Raw genomic sequence first — 14,924 nt, 5'->3', positions numbered from 1 at the left:
GGCGTTGTGTTAATTTTTAGTCTTTTTTCGCCATAAAAATTAGTTGTATACGTACCTACTTAATTTTAATATCAATCATGTTTTAAAATCGTTGAAATATCATTATAAATACAAAAAAAAGGTGTTATTTGCTAAAGAGTAGCGAATTATTCCTGCACTCAAAAACTGGATATATTTATATACTTAGGTATTTGATGAGTATCTGTTTATAATAAAAAAAAATACTATTGTTGATGAATAGGCCGGTTAATATGTTTTGTAGCTAGAGAATATTATTATTTAGATAGATTTTAATCAAACTTGTTCAAGCATATTAACATTAGTGTCGATAGTCTGTATTTTACTAAAATTAAATATTAAAATTAAATTCAAGATTCAGATATTTCAGCTGATTCTTTGAATTAAAATAAAAAAGACCCATAATAATATTTATTGTAAATTCCGAGACTGAAAGTTTGTTCTACTACCTACCTACTACTTTTGTGTTGATGTAAAAAAATGTGAAAAAGTTGATCTGGTTTGGGACGCTGCACGGAACAATGTGTGAAGTGTGTGCTCTGTCTCTTTCTGGCTACGAACTGTCTGGTAGGAAGTGAAAGGAGGTCAGCAATAGGGCCATGAATTCGATTTGAAGCTATAAGTGTATGATATGTAGAATCTGTGACGTTATTTCATAAATAAATGTCAAAATAACTCTCTCGATGCCAAGTAATTATTGTTGTTTTTACAATGTTATTCCGTTTGTTTCTATAAAATGCATCGAGATTGAGTTAATCGCGTTCGCGTGTATTTCACTTCTATAAGTGAATGGTCGATCGCCGCGGCTACCTTTCGTGAAATTACCAGATTAATCCTCCTCTCGAAAATGTCAAATTGTTTTTTAGTGTTTTGTATGTTATTTTGTTTAAAATCGCGATTAAAACCTTTGCAATCCATTGTCAATAAGTGTTTTAGTGATATTTAGTTAGATAAAGTGTTAATAAATTGGTGCTATTGAAGAAATTTTGTTGTGATGTGTGTCGGTGAGGTTAGTTTTTGTTCCCGCTATTATGAGGTTCCTGTACTGATATCCTCGCTGCGGTTCGGTGAGTAATAGCGAGTAAGTTTTCTACCGAAGGATATCTAAAGTTATTGCAACCAAAAGTTTACGAAAACGCTAGATTATGCATTCAAAATGGTGTTATTTTTTTCAACACATGAACTGAAACAGATGTCTACAACTTAGTCTAAACTGGACTTTTATGTGTGGAAATGGCTTGTAAATTGCAATTTTATAGTTAATATAGACACTATAGTAAACATTTCTTTGAATATTAAACAATTTATATCAATACGGGTACAATTTTGTTTACTGTTTACACTTGTAAATAAACAATCATACTTACCAAACAACATTACTGCAAACTCGATCAATAGAGTTGAAAACGTAGTTCCTTTTATATTTTGTACGTCTTTTAATAACAGGTAAGTCACAACAAAAACAGGCTTAGTATTTTTTTTAGAGTACCAAATTAGTACTTACTCGTAAATGTTAGTTATACTAAGATGCTCAATGTGCAAATGACATGCAGTGAAAACAATTATTTGCAAAAAGGCAATGAGATTAAAATGGTATGTTTCAGACTATCTATTGGTATGCGGGATCAAATCCCTGATTGAATGTTTTCCAAATAAATAAGATAACAATGAAAATCAGGTGATTACGTATATCAGAGGCTTAAAGCATGTGTTAGAAAAGATGTAACATGAATTATGAATGTATGAATGTGGATGAAATAAAGTTAAGTTGTGTATGAGTTTACTACACCTAACTTACTCTATAGGTTAATGGTGTAAATACATATTTACGTCTGTATGTGAATTGTTTCTGTTTTCTGCTCAGCCAGTTGTAAGTGGATGTGTGCTTGATGATAACATATTATTAGTTGGTTTGAGTCCAACTATTAATCATTTTATCAAAAACAGATGAGTGGTATAAAATGGGGAGGCCCTATAATGGCCTAGCTGTTGTAATTAGAAATATACAATACAAGCTAAGGACTTTCAAACCTAGTATAAATAGGAGAAGGTCTATGCCAGAAAATAATATGTACCTACAGATAAGGTATAATGAAATTTGGGTTCAATTCCCAATTGAGTACAGAAACAATTATGTGCATAAGACAAGTATTGTCTATTATTATATTGGTTCAATTCCAATGATAAATAATAAAATCAATGGATCAGTTGAATAAATTTACTGAAAATCCATTGAATATTTTGTAACCAATATTCGATAAACAATGGTTACATTTTTGAAATAAATGGGTTCAATTCCCATTTATTTAGAAATATATTAAAAACTTTGCAAGCTTTTATTAGAGAGAATAAGAGTTTTAATATTATAGTCTCAAGACCTTGCAGTGATTGTTGTGAGTGAGTGTTGCCATATTAATTAGGACATATCAAGTAGTCTTCATAGAGCTAGAAAAGTTGAAGCTGGTAAATAAATATGTTGTGGGTAAAAATCCCACATTTATTGTTAAGTAAAAGATGTATGAATGTGGATGAAAGACCACCTGTTGAGACAGACTTTAACAAGTCGTGTAAACACTTCTGTTTCTGTAATTCGAACAGTTTAAGAAGTTTATTCTATATTGAGTTTTACTACATATTAAGTGACAAATGTATGTTTGACTGAAGAATTATTTAGAGGCTGAAGGCTCCATGGTGGCGCTAAAAACTTTCTAAGAGTGAATAAGAGGTATATCTTGTAAAGCTAAAGCTTTGTATAGTATATTGTTGGGGAGGTATATGCCTAGCAGTAATTGGCATTATGTTTACATTAAATAAATATATCAGTTCCGAAATATCTGATATTGTTATGTTTATGAGGATGAATGAATGTCTTAGTATATGTAACATATACTTTATCATACAAATATGTCTGATTTTGATTCTAAAGAAACATGGAACACATGTACCTAGTTTCTTACTTAGATTTATGCATAGGGACTTAAAAAAACAAGGAATCTTTTCAAGCAGACAAGTTCGCAGGCAAAGGCTAGCAATAGTTTATATTGATGAAGAATTTGGTGATGAGTATTGAAAGTAGCTGCGGAGCTACTTTCAGTGGCAGTGGGTTCAATTCCCTGTTAACTTGAGTGAATCGACTCAATATAATGATTTTGTATGAGAGAGTCGGGCTGAGCAGTGTGAGATGAGAGAATGTCATGCCCAAAGATATTTTTTGCGTAATAAAGCAGCATATATTATTATCTGGTAACAAATAGGATGGTTACCTATTAATAGTTGCAATTATAGGTTAAATTCTATGATTTGCTAAACTAATATTACATACAAATATATGATAGATTTTCATTGTGCAAATGAACAAATAGAGTTAGTAGGTAGTGTGAACAAGCATCAGTAGTTGTAGGGTCAAAACCGAGGACGCGAAATGAGTTGACTTCAAAGCAATAAGTTTCTCAGGTTCAATTCCTGGGAAATTGTATTGTAGACTGTTGAGTAAACAGTTATGGGTTCAAGTCCCATTTGAGTTAGGTATGAAAATTGGCTTAAGCCTAAAATACTTCTTAGTTGCTTTTTTAAGTTATATACCTAGGTATGTACACTTTTGCCTGTGGTTGTCAAAGATTTTTTATTTTAGTCTCATGTAATAGGGGGAAGGCCTACTGCCTACCTGAAAAATACAAATAAATAGGTATGCATGTGAATTTTTAAATTGTGTAGGATTTTTAGGGAGGGTATTTTGTTTATTCAGCAAGTTTGTTATTCAATAGAGCCATTTTCATGCATAGTATGATGGGATATCTGTTTTTCCTTTAGATTTCCTTCACTCTCTTCTAATACAACTTCAAGAATTTATTAATTTAATAACCATGGTGCCATTATATAAAATTTGAATTATTGTTTCTTTAATTTCGTTTCAAAAAACGAAAATTTTCGCGAAATATTTGTATTTTTTTATTATTTTCTTTTACTTTTTTGTTAACTTAGTATGCAAGGAAATGTTTGTAAACAGTTTTTTAATAAATAAAGAAACCACAGAAAATAAAGACAAATAAAAAAAAAACAAAAGAAAAGAAACCATAACTAATAAATATATTTGGGATGGTTGGTCTTTTATTTACCTTTCCTCTCCTTATCCCTCCCCAAAATTTACTTCCTTCAAAGGTAAAGGTAACCGGTAACTTAGGGACAGCAAATAAAGTAGATTTAAAAACGAAAACCCCTGCGTTTTATTTCTCCTAAGGTAAAAGTAATAATCTGGTTTTTCTCACAGTTCCTGCCCAGTTTATTCCGGGGCGGACTGGCGCTGGTCTTCTCATACTCAATGGCTTCACGTTTTACATGAAGAACCATCAGGCGCATGGCAAGAAGCAGTGGTACTGCTCTTCAAGGGACGTTCACGGCTGCCGTGCTGACGTCATCACGTACAAAGGTGTCGATGGCAGGGATTACATCTCAATATTCCGCGGAAGACACATACACAACCCCCCACGGCTCCGACAGTGCCAAGACGGCAGGTATATAAGAGAAAAAACTGTTCTACACTTTAACATAAAGTGATATTGTAATTTTTACGTAGTTTTAAATATACTTTATATTATTTTTTAAATATTATATTTTTAATTTTATAGAAATGTGACGTACTTATTGTAAATCATGTTCTTCTACGCATGTTTCTGTAGGGACCTGCTAGATATTAGATGAACTGTTATTGTGACTATTTTAGGAAATACAGTATTCTGCTAAACTGATATTGTTTTTATTGAAATACCTCATATTGTTGTAGCGAATGCGAGTGTTGTAGTTTATTTATAAGCAAAACAATGTATTATTATAGAGGTGGAAGTTAAATATATGGGACAATAATGCTCTCCGAAATTATACATGGAAATTTAAATCCAACCTTTTATTTCTTATGTAAACTGACTGCCTGATTTTGGAAAATGTTCTTTATGCAATAGGTATTAAGAGTGAAGTTTTTTACAGGTATATACTACCTTCCATCGCATAGGACGGGGAGCATGGTGCTTATATACAACGACAACAAGTATTGGATCAACAATCGTTATCAGAACACGATCAATTGGACGTGCAGGGATCGCAAACGGTTGGGTTGCAACAGTTGTGTGCAGACCACAATTGAAGGAAGGTACATCAAGCATAAAGGCTTCCACAATCACGCGGATAATTACACTAAATATAATTTTAATGATTGATGGCAGGAGACTTTATGGCCAGTTATTACTTCTGTTGAGAGTATAATCGAGTAATTACAGATTTTCAAGCGTACAATTTTATAAAAGGATGGTAAATCCGATGTTTATGCAGTCTGTTGTAGTACTTAAGCCATTATATTTTAAATAAATGATACCACTATTGTTGTCCGCAAGTGTACTGCTCAAGTTTCTTCGGAGGCTTTCGTATTTTTCCCGATCATTCCCGAATGACTTTTGTACCAAGTTTTTAATTTCACCTATTGCCGTTTTTAAAAGGTGAAATTGGCATTTGTTTTCTCAACTGACTGGTCATAAGCTCATTTAAACTTAAATAAATATGTAGTTAAATATTTTATTGCATTTATCGGTAATTTAAGTAGTGAAACTTGTATCCTTGTGTATATTTAAGGTATTTATCAAGAAGGAACTGATAATGCACTTAATGTATGTGACTAATTATAAAAATAATAATTTTGTATTTAAGGTAGAGGGTTTCTGTTCCGTTTTTTCTGTTTATAGTTTTGCTAGAGCTGTGAGAACTATTGTTTTTATTTTAATTGTAGTCTTTGTGTGTAACGCCACCTAGTGGCCACTAGATGTAATATTTATAGCTGACTTTTATATTAGTTCACTTTTAGCGAATAGAGATGGCGTTAGTTATCTTGCTCAAGTGACATTGAGAGTATATTCTTAAGATTTTAGATGATGTATCTCTAAAATTGGTATATGAGAATTTTCAATTTCGAAAAGGCGTATCTCACATTACAACGGAGTAACATGTGACCTTTCGAAATTGTATATTTGTGAATTATATTATTTTTAACTTATTTCCCTAGTCATGTATGTTTCTCTTCCAATAACGAACTCGTGCCAAATCGATACTTAAAAATATATACTTTTTACTTTTTTTACTCTGATACTGTGAATGCTTAGAAGCAATACATAGGTATAAATTTTGTGTTATGGTGTTGTAGATTATTTTAAAATATGTATTATACTGGTTTAAAAAATACGATTTTAAGCTTCTCCCATACCTTGAACTAAGCTATCTGTGGATCAGATCGGCGCTACTTTTTTATTTATTATTTCATTTAATACCTCATAATAGGTAGTTTTTTTTTTATTGACAATATGTGGCATAAAACCGCCTAATGATTTTTTTGTTAACCATTACTTACAAATAAACACTTAAATAGGAAGATCCGCAGATGATTCACGACATTTTTTCAGTTAAAACTTAATTACAGAAATAATTATCATTTTCTCGACGAATATAGTTTTTTTTTCGAACAACATTATTTGTTTATAGAAAGCTTACAGCCCTAAATCAAATGCAAAACCTTCAAAATGATACCCATTTCTAAAAGTATCCAAAAAATTATAGCATACTAACAACAGTCCCAAACACAAATTAATGCAACCAAACTCAATTCCCGTCGCCATTTTTATCAAACTACCTACAGGCATTAGGAGACCGACTGGACGGTTCCGAACACATAAATCAATACTAAAAGTGATGTAGATCTAGTTATATTATGCATTGCGACCTGTCTGTACCCTATAAACTAGAAAAGAAGATTGCTGGCTACCATTTTGAATCTTATGCCCTGGTGACTGAAGTCGAAATTGGTTTGCTTATTTGGAGAATTTCTCCCCGGGCTTGTGGTGGCTCGCAGCTCCAGTTCTTTTTTTAGTTTGCGAATATTTGAACTGTTTTGTCCAGAAGCTGTAAGTAAAATTATGCGTCGTATTCCCTTCAAAGTGATTATTTTAGGTTTTGAAAATATACTTAGCGAAAGAAATTCTGTTCTTAAACGTGATTATGCACTTACTGCTTTAATAATAAACCTGGAGTAACATGGAGCAATCTATCCATGTTTTGTCCTTTTCAGACAAGTAGTTTGAAACGTGAATGAAAGGGACAAAACATTCGTTAGCTAGTATATGTGGAGTTAAATACCTTGAACACAAGTTTCTGTAGTCAACGCAAACAGAATGTAGAGCCAGTGCAGAGTACACTTAGTTGGAAGATATACTAAGTGGGCGATCGAAATGCAATAAGTCTTACTCTCCTCAAGGGACCTAAAAATAATTGTAGTGAACGATTATTTTTATTGCGAAATTGTTCAAGTTATTTCGAACCTACACAAGCTTATTTCACGTTTAATATTAAAGCAGCTGTGACTCTATTGTAGGTGTAGCGACCCATAAGCAAAGAATTTAGTGAAATATTACAAAAGACAGATAAATCATTCCAGTTACGTAATGTTATGTATTTGAAAAACATTTTAGTACATTGTATATTGTTAAATTAAAGTAGCTTTTATACGTATTTACAGATTGATTTCATAATATAATAAAATGCATTGATCATTTGTGGAGGACTTTTATTTTTAATTCCCACCTTTGGCTAGTACAAGTCTATGATAAATCATAGTTCCCCTCTCTAACGGCGATTTTCTTCACTAAAAGTAAAAGTCAAAGCCAAAATGACATTAAATTTGACGAACAAATAGGTGCCTTTACACACACGCTCTTTCGCGCGTGAAACAATAAAGGAAGAAAGAAAGAGCGTGTGTGTAAAGGCACCTATTGTCAATTATACTTTTTTCCTATAGTTTGGCTGTTACTTTTGATGAAGAAACTGGCCGTTAATAAGCGTAATTGTAGAGCTAAATGTATTCCATTTCTTGTCATAAAGCCAAACAAAAGTTGAGAACATAGAAATTCTAAAGAAACTAGGAAACACAATTGCCACCAAATAAAATACAGTAAATTAAAATGTTACTCCTAACTTTCTTATAGTTCCAGTCTTTCGTTTATTTCGATTTTTATTTGACGGAATACACAAATTATACTATCGTTTTGATATTCCCAGAAGCGTATGTTAATTTTATTCTATCGCCGTTCAACTATAAGTGCTCTAAGCCCATGGAAACATAGCTAAGTATAAATACTAATTAAAGTTATTGGTTATATAATATTGTTATTCCAGTGACATTTTTCGACACGGTTAACGGAGTAAAGTTAGCTTTCTACCAGAAGTATACGTATAAGAGGCACTGCGCTTTTCACGTTGGGGTCCGATGGTACTGCAGTCAGAGAATCTCGATGAAATGCAAAGGCTACATTATATTAGATCATCAACGTCCAAATTTTATTGTGAACGATGGTACTTTCCGCCATAATCATCCTCCGCCCGTACTTCATCCGGGAAACGACGGGTTGTTTATTAAAATATGAATAAAGACGGGGTTTCATCATTTTAAATCAATGGAGTTTTTGCCTATCGCAAGTTTACTGCGGAGTTTACTTCGTCGTAATACGAATAAAGTCCACCACTAATTTGTACCTTATTTCTAGTGACATATGCCAGATCTTTGAATGGCAAACTGGTGGTCATGTACAAAATGTTCAGTTTCTACAGACAATGCGCTTTGAAGACGGGAAGCAGGTGGCAATGCACGCAGAGGATACCGCGGAAATGTAACGCGTATTTAGTTCTGCAAGACGATGGAGTTATACTAAGACTCAACGAATACCATACTCATGAACCACCTATTAACTATTATCCATATACTGAAGATAGGGGTAATTATCAGTACAAATTTTGATCTACTACAGCAGCAGCCGATAAAGACTTTTCGGCCCAGAGCTCCAGTGGCTCGCGTTTCCCATGAGCGCGTTTGGGACACACTCATCGCATGACAGCATTTTTATACCATTAAGTCAATTGTGTTGAAGTCTATTGACAGTGAGAAACGAGTTTACCACGTTGTATTGGGAAACTAAATATTAATTTGACTGAATAAACGAATTATACAATCAAAAATCGTTTTGATACTCCTAGAAGCGTGTTTTGATCTCTTTTTATCGCCTTTCCCATCTTTTAACTATATGTGCTCTAAGCTTATGGAAACCTAGCAGTAGAATGAATACTCCTTAAAGTTATTGGTTATATAATTTTGTTATTCCAGTGACATATATCAAGACAGTTAACGGAGTAAAGCTAGCTTGCTTCCAGAAGTACACGTATACAAAGCAGTGTTCTCTAAAAATTGGCGTCCGATGGCACTGCAGCCAAAGATACTCGAAGAGATGCAAAGGCTACCTTATATTGGACTACGAACGTCCGAATTTCATTGTGAAAGATGGTACCTGCCATCATACACATGCCCCGCCTATACTTTGTCCGACTAGTAGCGGGTTGTATGTCTCACTCACTAATTATAATTAGGTATAAAAGAGTTTAACGGACAGTTTCACTACTTATGAACAAGTCTCCGATAAACTATCCAATAAAGAGACGGAAATGTGTGAAAATGTCACCTGTAGCGCGACACTCTTCAACTATCGACTATCCGGGCAGCTATCAAGAGCTTCTGTATGAAAATCTAATCAGTGCTTCCAGCGGACACCCTAGAAACGATTCTTGCACTATTTTTAAATGTTAATGTTATGTTACCCACTGTAGAGAATCGCGATGCAAAAAAAACTTACCGATTCTTGTTCAGAAGTGGTGAAACCTTGGCTAGATGTAGTAATAGCTTATATACTTTATAGATTGATATATTGTACGCGCCATTTATATTATACTCGTATACTCGTATCAATTATATAATTCTTATCTGAATAAATTGTTTTAATGCTGCATCATCTCTTAACACTTTGGTCAGATTTCACGAAAATGTAATTTTTAATAACTACGATTAAATTTTCGGAATTTTTAATATCGATATTTGAGTTATTCTCTAGGCTTTACAAATTGGTGATTAGTTGCTAAGTTCCAATTGTTTTTTTTGTGAAAGGTGAAAGTCGTAAAAAATGGAAGACAGTTCTTTATTATAGGCCTCATTAAATAATCATGTTAAATCTAAAAAAATAACGAGTCAAAAGTTTTGATTATTTTTGTTTTTTTTAGATAAACATAAGTCAAAAGTATGGAAGTATTTTAAGAAAGGTGAAGATCGATGGACTGCTATTTGCATAATATGCAATAGGAAGATGGGATGCGCTGACTCTAATACTAGCGGTCTCATCAGGCATCTGTTATCCCGTCATAAAATAAAAGTAAAGCTTACGAAACCACGTCGCAAGAATGTAAAAATACCGAAAGTCATGTCCAAAAGATATTTTCGCGTTGTGAATGTACGTGATCCTCAGATGAATCAACAGAAAACATAAGGCCCTTCTATACGTGGTTAACGCATTACACCTGCGTCCTGGGTGGAGTGCAAGGTTATGGGGGACTCTGTCGACAAAAGGGTGGACATGCACACTAAACCGCCTCGTGTGTGGCGGCCATTTAGCGGTGTGCGGCGGGATAACTGTCGAAGCATGTACCGCAAGCCGCACGCTACGCAGTTCTGAGGCTGCCCAAATCACATATACAAATATATCAACATATTTAAATAACTAAAAAATTATGTATTTAATATACATTATTTTATTAATATTCATTTAGTACTAGATCTTTTTTCCGAACCTATTCTGTCACGTTTATGGGCAATGGTCTCCCTGAAACTACCACATCGGTCGCCATACTCGATTATTTCCTGCCAATCATCCAAATAAGTGTTGACCTTTAGACATGCACTCACCCACATCCATGCATCCGAAGAACACAAATTAAATGTTGATAATTTTAACAAATTATTTGAAATAATATGTGATTCTGTCTTTAATCTAAAATAAGTATATTGCTATATGTAATAAAATACATTTTCGTGGAATTTCCGTTTCGCTTTATTTACCCTCTAATGCATTGCTATTTCTATATAATTAAAAATTCAGGCACGTATTCAAAGTCGTTCCAATATCTGATCTGTCTAGAAAAAAAACATCAGGTAATATTTTAATACTTTTTTATTTTTAGCGATATTCATTCGTACACGGAGAACAACACAAGTGTTGTTCAACGACTATACTTACGGCAGACATAAAGTCTTGAAAGAAGGATACAGATGGCACTGCTCCCTACACAGCGAAAAAAAATGCACCGCATATTTAGTTCTGGATGATAATAATTTTATTGTAAGAGGCAAACCAATCCATTCCCACCAGCCAACTAAGTTCTATACGGATAAGGATGGAACTTATTTTAGAATTACTGATTCTCAGCGTAGAAAATATTATACTTCATTACTCGCTATGTCCTAAAAAGTATTGTATTTGGAAAAGCATCAAATGGTTTTTTCACCAACGATGGCTGATGCATGCCGAGGCTCTCGGAAAACAAAAAAAAGGCTTGGTAACCTTCAAATCATCGTATTTAAAAGCAGTCTTAATTATAATATTATTTATTTATTAATAATTAAGTATTTAAAATAAATATCGTATACTACTTAATGGGCTTTTGACTAACCGTAAAAACATCTTATTAATTGCTTTGTTGAGTTTCACGCTACCATTTTTTTCTCCTTTCTTAGTTCTCTCTTTTCAATTACTTACATACAAGAAAAAAAAAACGAAAATTTGTCCAGACAAAAAAACTACAATATATTGTCTTAATTTTAAACCAATCTGTTAAATGTAAAGCAATCATATAATCTATGAACCTTTCAGCAAAATTCATCATAATGCACAATGGTAAAAGATACGCTATGTACAATGATTTTACATACTACAAGCACTACGACATGAGGTTCGGCAGAAGTAGATGGCAGTGTACAAGGCATTACTCGCAAAATTGTAGCGCTTACATAGTCCTGGACGCGGAAGAAGTTGTCTGTAGGAAAAATGATTGTCATACGCATAATCCCTCACTGTATGGAAGGACTAGTGATGGACGTTACTTTAAAGTGTAATATTGTTCAAAGAATTTTATTTTTTATAAGGCTTGTAGCTGAAGCGAAGAATTCTGTATACGGACATGCCCAAGGTCAAGTCTTCAGACATGCCTGGGCTTCGGAAGTATAGATTTGTGCAATGATTGCTAGTGTAGGGTGTGTGCAAGACTGTCTGCGACGTTAAAAACTGTCTGTCTAGTGAAATCCCCGCTTTAGGCTAATTAACTTTTGTGACTTTAACGTGTAAATACTTATAAGCGGAACTTAAGGATTGAGATAGTATTTGGCAATACTTAAACTATAGTAGCAGCTAATTTTAAGTAACACGTGAGGTTTATGTTAACGAGAAGGAAGACTATATAAAAAAACTATGCACCTGGATTAGAAAGCGTGCATCTTTTAATAAATCTTTTGTATTATTTATTTCAATACTCCTTTACAAAATAAAACTAAAATACCAGGTAAGAATCCACAAAATTCAGGAATTCTAGCAACACGATTTCTTCAAGGTAATTTAAGACGGTTAGATAGAAACCTAGAATAAACGCTGAATTCTAGATAGTAGTTATTAATACAATAAATGTTTTCAGTACTTCTCGTGAAGGGACGGAACGGGAAAGACTTGCTAATGCTGAATGGATACACCTACTATCAACACAAGATTCTAAGGGATGGATTTAGATGGAGCTGCACTCAGATGGGATCGAGATCTTGCCGTGGTTTCCTGCATGTCACTAAGGAAATGATTGTGGTCAGAGCGTTTACAGAACACACTCATCCCCCGTCGACCTTCTTGCTGAAGAGTACTAAGAAACAGGCCAAGTTAAAGAATGCTGAGTTGAATGATGTAAGTATAGAATAAAGATATTGCAGTGTGTTATAGTTATGTAACAATTTCTTGCTTTCTTGTGTTGAAAAAGCAAGGATTTTAAGAGACGTTTTCAACAATTTGACAATTTATATGTTGTCTATGTTAACTATAGCACCTATTAATCTAATGGAGGTAATGGGGGCTAATGGAAAGATATAAATTTTATTAATTGGACATCAGAAATTCCTTAATTTTTTTATGTTAAGCATAGCATCAACCAAAAAAGGGGTAATCTGGACATTGGTGATTTAATACATCTTAAAATTATAAATATAACACGCAACATATTATTATTTTTAACTAATAATTAAGTAACTGAAATCGCTCTATTGTTTCAGGCTAAAAGACATTCAGAAAGAGATCCAGTTAATCCGTTGGGGTTTAAAATAACCAGCATACACGGGCGTACAGGCTTTTAGCTATGCCTTTAATTAAGATCTATAAATATTGATATTAATAAAGCTACTATATTGTATATCCTTATGGTAATCGAGGTACTGTGCACAGGGCCTAATAGCCCCTTTTACACACACACTCAATCGCGCATGTAGCAACAACAAAACGTGTGGAAAGGAAAGACCACGCGCCGCGCTCATCTGTCAAGCCCGCGAAGAAAATCGCGAGCGCAGACCGCGCTGCTTGCCCGCGCGTAATCCTGTACGCTTCTAAGAACATGCGATAGAGTGTGTGTGTAAAGGTGGCCATTATTTGCCCTGTGTGACGCCGAATTTTCTTTGAATGTAACGAGATCTTTCACGTTTTTATTATTATATCACAATGTTTAGGCTTTAAATTTGTTTTTCTTTGATATTCTCTGGGTCAGAACTAAATTGTTTTAAGGGAAAATAGATAAATTGTTAAAGTAATGATTCATACTGATAATAAAAGGGAAAAAAAAAGGAATGTTCCTAGTTATTTTACAATTAGTTTCAAAGCAGAGCATTTAGCAATTGTTTAACGTAGCATCAAAGTTGGGAGAGGATCTTTGTAAACTAATGCATTTTAAAACAGCATCACATTATAAAAGGAAAATATAGATTCGATATAGAATCGAATATCGAATCGAATATTTGTTTGTAAATCAAGAGGTATCAATCAATCAATTTGGTAGCTGAGCTATCGTTCTGTGTTTCATTATTATTTCTGACCCCGTCTTCAAAAAACGCAGGGAAGAGGCAATAGTAGGAAAATGTGTTTTCAAAAATGGTCATGTACTTTTAGTTAATAAATCATATTGAATATTTTAGGTTCTTAAGTTTATGCTTCCATTTGCTATAGTTTAGATTACTTTAGATATTATATATTTGTTTTTTGATATTATTTTAATTTAGCGCAGTGCGTTTTATAATAATTGAAGCATTTTTTTGAAACTTACACAGCATTTGTTTAAGTATTTCTTGTTTTAGAACCGGGAAAAACTTTGGATAGGTTAAGATTTCAATATTTTGCACTTACACTCTTATTCATAATCAATCAAAATAAATACGATGTCCTTTTCTCTTTCATCCCATTGTTCAAAAGTTTGAAAGAGACGGACGATTTATAGCCTATAGCTCGAACACTGATTATGAATAAGGTGGTAAGAAATTAATAACTAAAATATACTAGTATTATTTGTTAGTGAATAATTTACAATTACAAATTATGTTCATTATTATTATTGATATAAAATATAAAAATAAATCAATTATTTATAAAGTTTAGGTGCGAAAACGACACAGAAATAGCATAATAATAAGACGAAATAGTGAATATGAAAATTATAACTTTCTGATCGACGTTTAGTAATTTTTGTAGCAGAAAGACACAGTTCAGAATGTCTGTTCACTTGTACCTACGAATTTGTCTATTTCTACTACAAATGCTAACGTCAACATTATTCGTGATAAGCCACTGTTGAAACTTAGCAAGTAGTGATATATTGCAATAAACTGTAGACCTAGGTTAATTACTAAATCATGTGTAAGCGATGCGTCACATTTTATAGAAATTATAGATGGAAGCTGTACTAGAACCAATGCAGACATAATTACCGAT

At 33.2% G+C, this 14,924-nt stretch overlaps 2 protein-coding genes across 3 annotated transcripts; both read left to right on the top strand.

Moving 5' to 3' along the window:
* The first annotated feature begins 656 nt into the window (after window positions 1-656).
* On the top strand, window positions 657-5,774 carry LOC142976650 (uncharacterized). Of its 2 annotated transcripts, XM_076120136.1 has the most exons (3): window positions 657-1,085; window positions 4,286-4,529; window positions 4,999-5,774. In XM_076120136.1, the coding sequence occupies exons 1-3, from the start codon at window positions 1,013-1,015 to the stop codon at window positions 5,021-5,023; spliced, it is 342 nt and encodes a 113-aa protein (XP_075976251.1). In that variant the 5' UTR covers window positions 657-1,012; the 3' UTR covers window positions 5,024-5,774. The 2 variants fall into 2 exon arrangements, with proteins under 2 accessions (XP_075976251.1, XP_075976250.1); XM_076120135.1 differs by lacking the exon at window positions 4,999-5,774 and having other exon boundaries at window positions 662-1,085; window positions 4,286-4,940.
* Window positions 5,775-11,107: 5,333 nt separating this feature from the next.
* On the top strand, window positions 11,108-14,924 carry LOC142976578 (uncharacterized). The gene is made up of 2 exons (XM_076120009.1): window positions 11,108-12,863; window positions 13,226-14,924. Exons 1-2 carry the CDS (start codon window positions 12,597-12,599, stop codon window positions 13,304-13,306), a joined length of 348 nt encoding a protein of 115 aa, XP_075976124.1. The 5' UTR covers window positions 11,108-12,596; the 3' UTR covers window positions 13,307-14,924.

The sequence above is a fragment of the Anticarsia gemmatalis genome, chromosome 11 (genome assembly GCF_050436995.1).
Source record: "Anticarsia gemmatalis isolate Benzon Research Colony breed Stoneville strain chromosome 11, ilAntGemm2 primary, whole genome shotgun sequence".
NCBI classification, from domain to species: Eukaryota; Metazoa; Arthropoda; class Insecta; order Lepidoptera; family Erebidae; genus Anticarsia; species Anticarsia gemmatalis.
The sequence above is the reverse complement of the archived record's forward strand: the minus strand, read 5'-3'. Positions and strand labels throughout refer to the sequence as shown.